The sequence below is a fragment of the Microtus ochrogaster genome, linkage group LG9, assembly GCF_000317375.1.
Source record: "Microtus ochrogaster isolate Prairie Vole_2 linkage group LG9, MicOch1.0, whole genome shotgun sequence".
NCBI classification, from domain to species: Eukaryota; Metazoa; Chordata; class Mammalia; order Rodentia; family Cricetidae; genus Microtus; species Microtus ochrogaster.
In genome coordinates this window covers 16,844,660-16,853,621 of record NC_022034.1, presented here as the reverse complement: position 1 = coordinate 16,853,621, position 8,962 = coordinate 16,844,660, and the positions used below count along the sequence as shown (strand labels likewise).

At 44.2% G+C, this 8,962-nt stretch overlaps 1 protein-coding gene across 2 annotated transcripts in view; it reads left to right on the top strand.

Moving 5' to 3' along the window:
- The first annotated feature begins 3,159 nt into the window (after window positions 1-3,159).
- Ccdc170 (coiled-coil domain containing 170) overlaps window positions 3,160-8,962 on the top strand; it is a 78,798-nt gene continuing 72,995 nt past the window's right edge. For both annotated transcript variants that reach the window (XM_026787324.1, XM_005363433.3), the window contains exon 1: window positions 3,160-3,286. In XM_026787324.1, coding sequence (XP_026643125.1) covers window positions 3,218-3,286 — 69 coding nt within the window. In that variant the 5' untranslated portion in view covers window positions 3,160-3,217. The remainder of the gene's footprint in view (window positions 3,287-8,962) is intronic.

Sequence of the window (8,962 nt, the reverse complement as noted above, 5' to 3'; positions counted from 1 at the left end):
GTCTCCCATGAGTATCAACAAAACATGGCTTATCAAATTGTAATAAGACTAAGCACTTCCCCTTTTATGAAGGCTGGGCAAGGTGATCCAGTATGAGGAGTAGGGTCCCAAAAGCCAGTAAAAGAGTCAGAGATAATCCTGTTCCCACTGTTACAAGTATCCCAATATATGATCTTGGATAGATACAAACATAGGCATAGGAACTTGGTTGGGGTTAAACCAAACATACTTTTAAAAATAAAAATAATCCTTACATTACTCGTGTCATAGGAGTGGTTTGAATGATACACTTTTTTTTTTTCTTTTTGGTGGTTTTTTGAGCCAGAGTTTCTCTGTGTAACAGCCTTGGCAGTTCTAGAACTTGCTTTGTAGGCCAGGCTGGCCTCGTACTCACAGAGATCGATGTCTGCCTGCATGCTGCCATGTTTCCCTCCGTAATGATAATGGACCAAATCTCCGGAACTGTAAACCAGCCCCAGTTCAATGTTTTCATTTATAAGATTTGCCATGGTCATGGTGTCTTCTCACAGCAATAGAAACCTAACTAAGAACTGAACCCCTTCTCTTCTTCCCTCCTTTGCTTTGTCCTCTTGCTGTCTGACTGGCTCCCACGATGATCCCCTGAGCCCAGTGAGGTCAGAAATAGGTGGTCACACACATGGGTCCCCGTCTCCTCATCATTCTGCTACCCTCTATTGAATCTCACATCTCATGTTCCCTGTGGCAGTCCTCCCCCCTGGGGCCTCCTTGCCACGCCCCTCTTTCTACATCCAGCTCACTGCTGTCCTTCTGCCTTCTTGAAGTTTAGTGTTCATATTGCTCTTCCCCAGCTTACTACCTTTAGAACCCCAGGTCCACACTGTCCAAATTCAGCCTGAGCCCTAATCAGGAGCATCTCTCTTCTATAAAAACAGTCATGTGATGTGTACAAGTGTGTGCAGCTGGTAGCTCATGCCTCTGTTGTCATTGTAAAGAAAGACATAAGTGTCCACAGGGGAATTATGGACCCTAGTGTATTACTTACCCATGGGCTGCTCCCACCCTCAATGTTTTGGAAGAAGACAGGATGGGAGCAAACTTTACTTATTTTATTTCTTTCTTTTGCTAAAGCTACCATCTTAATGGTATGCTCCAAAGCCCAGCCCAAAGTGCTATCACGCCAGAGGCCCAGTGCTCTCCAGTGCAGCCCCTCCGTAACCCAGGCCTCTGAGCCCACCTGCCCAACTGCCTAGACATCGCTAGATTCCAGCATCAGATGTAGGTACCAAGAATCACTGGGGTTCATGTCTTAACACGGAAGAAAGAGCACAGGCAGTACTTTCCTGTGTCCATTACTGTAAGAGTACTTATGCCTTGACAAGGGGACAAATCGTTTCACAATGAGCCTTGGGAACTGTGAAAACTGAGATCTCTTGTTTTCATGAAAAAAAAAAAATCTGAGGTCAACCAAAGTGACCAGAAATAGACTTTAGCAAATGGAATTCTACAATAGCATAGAAGTTAATGGAGAGGGGCCTTTTCCCAGGCTGGTTTTCCCAGACACCTCATGTTTTCATCTGCTTTGCAGTTGCTTGGACAGTGCCAGTTCATGGAAAGGTAAATAAATCCACAGAAGTTCCACTGCCATGTAAAGACTCACTGGAAGATGTGTTTCCTATGAATGCTACTATAAATAGGAGATTCCAAAAGCATAGTTTCCACTGAGGAAATTTCAAAATTAATGTGTCTTCAAGTGAGAGTACTGACATGAGCTTAGATAGGATATATGGCTATATTACTATAATGTTTATATTGAATATTAGATATAGATATATTGGATATATGGCTATATTACTGTAACGCTACAAGCTACTGTCAAGCACTGCATGGTACCCTATACATGTGTCAATTAAGACAGTGCAGGTTGTTTTCACAGTACTATTTATAGTATTTAAATTTTAAAATCAACCTAGGTATCCAACAACAGAGGACTGGTAAGGAATATATATACATATACATATATATATGTGTATATATATTTATATATTTATACACTCACACACACAGTAGTCATTCAGTCACAAAGGAAAATGCTGGAAAATGGCTGCAACTAAAGATAATCCCATCAAGTGAACTAAGCCAGCCTCAGGAGGACAAATTTTCTCCCATTTGTGGTTCCAAGATTTTGTGTGCATGTGTGTATATGTGAATTATGTATATTCAAGGCAGAGAAGCAGAAAGAAAACTCTCTGTGGGGCAGAGGGGACTCACGAGGTCACAGAAAGGCAGTGGGGATACTGAGGGAGGAACTATGCCCAGCCTACAACATATCCTTGTACAAAACCTCAGAAAGATAACAACAATAACCACTGCCAAGGCCAAGAAATCCGCGAAAAAGCAATGGATACATCCAGAATGACTGGATGGAATCTGAGAAAAGCTGCTTCAGCCCCAATTTCATGTGTGTTTCCAACAGCACATGTGTCCCAGGGCTTTCAAAGGATGTGGCCCTGGGGTTGGCTCCTCCACCAAACTTAGCTTTCGGGTCTGGGATGTCTTCGGTTTTCCATTGGCAGCTGTGTGTCCTTGGCTTTTCTTTCATTACCCTGTGACTGTTGGCTTATATATCCACTCTCAAATCTCGGGGGAACACTTGGAGCTGCTGTTGGTGAAAGGCCACCTGCAACTCTGTCGCAAGAAGCCACGAGGATACCGGCACAGCGTTGCTACATCTGTGCTTCGAGGCGGGGTTATTGAGAAGGTGGAACGAAGAGCGTTCACTCACCAGGACAAACCACTTTGCAGAACCAGGAAAAGAGTGAACGCGCGACTCTTTAAAAAACAAAACAAAGCAAAAAACCAGCTAAGAGGGTTGGTTGGACATGCGGCTCAGTTGTTTGAATGCTTGCCTAACACCCATGAGGCCCTGGGTTCAGTCTCCAGCACTGCCTTAAGAACCTGGAATTAATTGCTCGGTGGTAATGTGTCCCCCTTCTCCCCTTTGTCTCTGTCCCTAACTGTCTTTAGTAGGTAGGAGGATAGATCCCTAAGGGATAATTGCCTTGTGGTCTGCAGGTCTGGAGCAGGCTTTGGCCTCCAGCTAGTGCAGGCAACAGGCGCCGCCTCCTATTCTGTTTACTTGTTGCTCCAGGAGACGCACCAGTGTCCCTGACTCCGGCGCTCAGAACGACACTCCCAGCTTCTTGGGTCTCAGCAGCACCTCGAGGGGCCAGCCAAGATGAGCCAGAGCGGCACCTTGGGCTCAGGGAGCTTGGAGCGCCCCCGCGACGCCGCCTCACCGCCCGAGGTAGAGTCCCCGCAGCTGTTTCATGGGAGGGGCTCGGGAGTCTCCTGTTTGCAGGGTGTCCTGGGTGAGACTAGAGCCGCTCAGTTCCCACTGGGGCAGTGGTCAGGAGTAGCAGGTCTTGAAGTGGTGCCACGGGGCCTCCTTGACCACTGAAACTGGCCGAATTCCACCCAGTGGCTTTTCCCAGCAGTTCTTCCCCCACCCTATCCCCAGGGAACAAAGGGTTTGCTTCACAGAACTGCTTTTTCAATTTGGAGCAGCTTCTTCTGGGATTATTAGCACTGGGCCCCTCAAGGCCTCCAGCCTGTAGGCTGCTGACAGGTCCCCAAACAGTGTTTCCTTGGAGCTATTTATTCATTCCCTTACTCCTAGGATTCTTGGCATTGGGGACTTAGAGGTGTAACACTTGCATACAGGAATGGGAAAGTTCTGGACGAGGCTGGGGTCCTCCTCGGGAGTGCGTGCGTGCGTGCGTGCGTGCGTGCGTGCGTGCGTGCGTGTGTGTGTGTGTGTGTGTGTGTGTGTGCTGCTTTCAGAGTAAATCTCTAACCCAGGAAGTGTCCTCGAGAATTCCAACCGTGTACACCCTCTAAGCAAAATTTGGTTAAGAACATGAGTTGGATTCTCCAGCATGCTATCACAGCTCAGATATTTAGCACACTTGACCATCACCCCAATTTTAGGCTTCTCCAATTCTTCACATACTGTGGGGGACCAATATCACGGTTTGCAAGTACACCTAGTTAATTCTTCTTCTGACAATTTCATATTTGGTATTGTATTTTATCTTAATTCTCTGTGGATTAAGATGGTTGAATCATATGTAAGTACATGATACTTTTGTTATTAATATATTTTTAGTAAGTCCATTCAATGTAAATTACAGATCCTACCTCCAAATATAGTCTTGTAAAAATAAAGGAACTCGCCAAAGTTCAATGGTCAAGTTCAGAATATTTAGAATTTTTATAATCGTATTATCTAATGTATATTATTTGCTAAATTGGCAATTACCCCAAATAGAAAATACTTTACTCCTCCTACACGCAGATTGTGTTTAGTGTCTTTAAATTTGAACTAGCTCCTCAGCTTTCTGTAACTGTGGCCCCCCTGAGCTGATTATTGGTAGGAGACTACTAGGAGATGTTGTCTGTTGGTGCATAACTTTAGGAGCATGGCAGTCATTGTTGATGTTCCCAATAATGGGGACTATATCTGCCAGATGCTTCCACTGTAAAATTCCCTCTGTGATAAGTAAACAGTTATAAGGGCTGGGAAGATGGCTCAGTGGTCTAGACCATGTGTTGACCTTATGTTGACATGCTGGCTCATGACTATCTGTTACTCTAGTTCCGGGGGGGGGGCACCAAACTCTTCTGGCCCCCACGGGTACCAGGAATACATATGGTGCTCATACACATATACTTGGCAATACATTCATACACATAAAAACATTTGTTTGATAATCATCATAATTGTATAATTATTTTTTTAGGATAAGCCCCTACCTATGTAAAGGAGAATCTCTACTACACCTGAGGTTTGAGTTGGTTTGGAAGAAATAGACTTTATTGAGAAGGGTGGAAGCAGAAGAGCCAGCATGTATTCCATTAGAAGCTGAGTTTATAAAATATTTCATCTGACATAATCTTAGGTAGATAATGAAGGGGTTTCAAGTTATATAGTAGGGTTGCTCAGGGGATAAAGGATGCCACTGAGACTTGACTGTCTCCTGAAAGCTTTGGGCATTTCCTGCTGTGCTGCATTGAAGCATGGATTAGAATGCAAAGCGTGGTTAGGAGGCCCCTCTCTGATAGTGTAGATGTCGAAGGGATGAGTCACCTTTGGAATAAAAGGCTTGGAATAAAAGCGGGCCTCAAACAATCCGAATTATTCTACTTCTCCAGACTATTTTGGTTAAAAATTCTTTCGGATTTTAGAACTTGAATGTTCTCACCAGAAATATGACACATCTATTACCTTTTATTTTTGCTGTGATAAAATCTCATGGCCAGAAATGACTTATGGAAGAAGGAGTTGATTTGGACCTGCAGCTCCTGCGGGAGAATCCATATCATGTGGGAAGCATGGCAGCAGGTGGCTGGAGCCAGGAACCGAGAGATCGCATCTTAAAACACACAGAAAGCAGAGAGAGCAAGCTGGAAGTGTGGCTGTGCTGTAAATTCTCAAAGCCCGCCCCAGAGGGCTTCTTCCAGAAAGGCTCCACCTCCTAAAGGTTGCATAGTCTCCCAAACAGTGCTATCAACAGGGACCGAGTGTCCAAATATGGAAGTCTATGGCGTGTGGGGTGTGGGATATGGAGGGGGTGGGGAGGCAGTTCTCATCCAAACCACCACCACGCATGGATCATAATAGCACGTAGTGTCTTCTAGGGATTTCATAGTCAGTGTATGAAGGGCACTTCACAGACTGTCTGCTATGATACTAATTAAAGTCATCCATTGGTGTCCCTACTGCTAAAGCTGTCACTGATATTTCAACCAGTACCTCTTGAGGATCCAAGAGTGAGCCTGAAAAATAAATGAGTTCTTGCTTTTCCTAGAGAGTTAGTGTTCATGGTCAGGAGGCAGATTTCAGGTTAAAATTTTCTCGGTCAAATTTCCCAAAATTAAATCACTCACCAGAAGACCTTCACGAAGCTAGAAAACATGAGAGCGGTGGGCAGTGTTAGAACCTGACTGGGCTTCTCAGGCAGGGAGGAGGGTGCCATGCTCTGGAGAATTTGTAAACAGCATGGTAGAACCATGAGACCCTGTGCATTTGCAACAATAGCCTTGTGTGAAAATGTTACCCAAGGATGGGGCAGGTCAACAACCAGCAAAAGTTACGAAACAGGGATTTAGTGAAAAGTGTTTTGATTTCTTGTCCGAGCCACTAACGGTAGCATTCAGGCTATTTTGCAACATTGTTGTTTTTAAGAGGCTCTTAATAAAAACTATGACTCCAATATGAGCTGCTTTTGGGAAATGGAACAAGTCTCTTTCCTCTGTGTATAGCAGGGGCTGAAGAGATGGTTCAGCCAGCGCTGGTTGTTGGTACAGAGGATCCTGGCACATAAGGAACCAAACAACCGAATATGTTAAGGCCAAAAGACATCACTTGAGGTGATGATAAAGATTGATATATTAAGATGATAAATAATTTCATTCATCAGGAAATTGTAACGGTTTAAATGTGTATACAGGAAGTCATATAGCCCCCAAATTCAAGAAGAAAACCTGATAGTTCTGTTAGGATGAACAGACAAACTCACATGACATAGCACATGTCCTTTCTTTTGAAATTGAACATTTATTGTGTGTGTGCATGTGTGTTTGATTGTGAGTGTGTATTTCTTCACTTTAAATAAAGTTTTGTTGCTACTTTGCAATCCCTACAAGATAAAGTTACCAAAATGTTTTCCCCCTTGCCCAAAGTGGTGTGTGTGTGTGTGTGTGTGTGTGTGTGTGTGTGTGTGTGTGTGTCTCCTTAGACTGTGAAATAATTAGACCTAAGCCTAGAAGTACTTGGTAGGGACTGAATGAGATGAGATCCTTACACTATTATAAATGGAGGAAAACAATCTAATCCTTTGAGAACATGAGATAGCCCAGCTTTAAAGGAATTTTACAAAGTCCTGGCCTGTGCCCTTTCGAGGTGTTAAGGCCCCAAGGGAAGATGGCGGTGTGGGCGCTGCCCTGGTCAGGAAAGGTTATTATGGCGCTGGGTACTGCCCTGGTCAGGAAAGGTTATTATGGCGCTGGGTGCTGCACTGGTCAGGAAAAGCTATTGCTGTAAAGACTGGGGAAACCGGAGCAAGGTCTGCAGAGCAGTGACTCTGTACCAGCCTGCGCAGGCTCTTAGTTCTCATAAACCTGCAGGAGCTCTTCATAGGGAGGCTGGGGTGGACATCTTTGATCAGAAAGTCTTTGTTCAGGTTTTGCCGCCTTCCCATAATGCTAAGTCATTTCGGAATAAAATGCTTAAGAGATAAAAGGGATAAATGATGATGGGTTGGTTCATTTACACATTTGACTTTGAGATTTTTATTATAACTTAGTTCATCTTCCCTTGTAGTTATTCTCCGACCACCTGGCTTCAGCATGTAGTGCGAGATAATACCTTCAAAGAATGGTACGATGTTTTAAACACCAAAGAGAGAATCGTGTATACACACACACACACACACACACACACACGTAGTACTTTAAACTACATTTCTTACTTAGTTTCAGCAAATAGAATGTGGAGGCATTTTGAACAGTAGTGAATGCTTCTTGGTTTGTACTTGAATTAAGTTGATGAATTTATAAGGACTTAACTTTTTTCCATGTTCAAGGACAGTTTAAGTTTTAAAAAACTGTACAAGGGAGCAGCCCTGGCCACACAAGGAATTGGTTGTGCTGGGTTCTTTTGATCAAGGTTTCATTCTCTCTTTGTTTTGATTCTAGTTTATTTATTTTGGTCTTTGAAGCTGGTGTGTTGGCAGCTTTGCTGACAGGGGAGGGGAGTTTGCAGTCTTTGCCGAAGTGGAGCAGGCTCTGCTCTCTCTCAGATACCGTGATGCCAGCCCCGCTGGTGGCTACAGTTTCGGTATCGAGATATATATATGGCTTGAAAACTAAAGGTTGCTTTTAAAATTATTAAATGGGCTAAATAAATATCCAAATAAATATCTCTTTAGGGCATTACAGAGGGTATTAGTTTGCGGCGAACTTCTCAACCAGCGAGAAAGAACAACCACCACACGAGGATTCTTCTCAGATCACGCTTTAATGGAGTGCCCTTGGTTGAGGGAGAGCAGGAAGCAAGGGGGCCTGAGAGCACTAAAGCAGCTGCTTATATAGGGAGTAGGCACACGGGTCGCCCTGTGATTGGCTGCCACCATCAGCTGACACCAGACTGCATCGGGATAGGCCCAAGGACCCTTATCCACGGCTCATGCGGGAAGCGGGAGACATGCAGCTCCCAAAGGCATAGCCAAATATGGAGTTGTTTATTTCCAACAAGACAGGATGTCGGTGCCATCTTATAATGGCGATCCTGTCCGGCTCCCTGCATTAGTTCATAAAATAAATACCCACTTTACATTTCTGAGTAACCCAAATGATTTCCTTTTCATTGAATTTTCCTTTATGTTTTTCTTCTCAAACCATCCCCATGGACAGTCATTTTCAGAAACGTGGGTTTTTGGCAGAGGAAGGTGAACGTATTGTGACCTTAGCATCAGTGACAAAGGCAAGAGTTTTAAGACCCCAGGACAATTGAGATATTTTTATAAATCTCTCTGATTGGGGTCAAAGATGCAGACAGTAGAGTTTCTGATAGGAAGTCTTGATGTTGAAACCCAAATGTTTGGATTAGCAGAAATGAGAACGTAGGAGGAAGTGGGAGGCACCAGGGTTTTACTAGTGAGTTGTTGGAACAGTCAGTCACAGGGCCACAGTCTCAGGCTTGCTGTTACACAGCGAAGGCCAGGAGTCCCTTTCTGCTGCAACTGTAGGGCCTGTTGTAGGTCCCAGTCTCATAAAAATCAAATATGAGTAAGTAAAGAAGGGTTAGTAAATGCTAAGCAATGAAGCACAGCATTTCAGAGAGTGATAAAGGCTTTGAGGAGAAGGTCAGACAGGGTCATAAGCTGGAGATGCACAGGATGTAGGGCAAGACCCTCTTGGC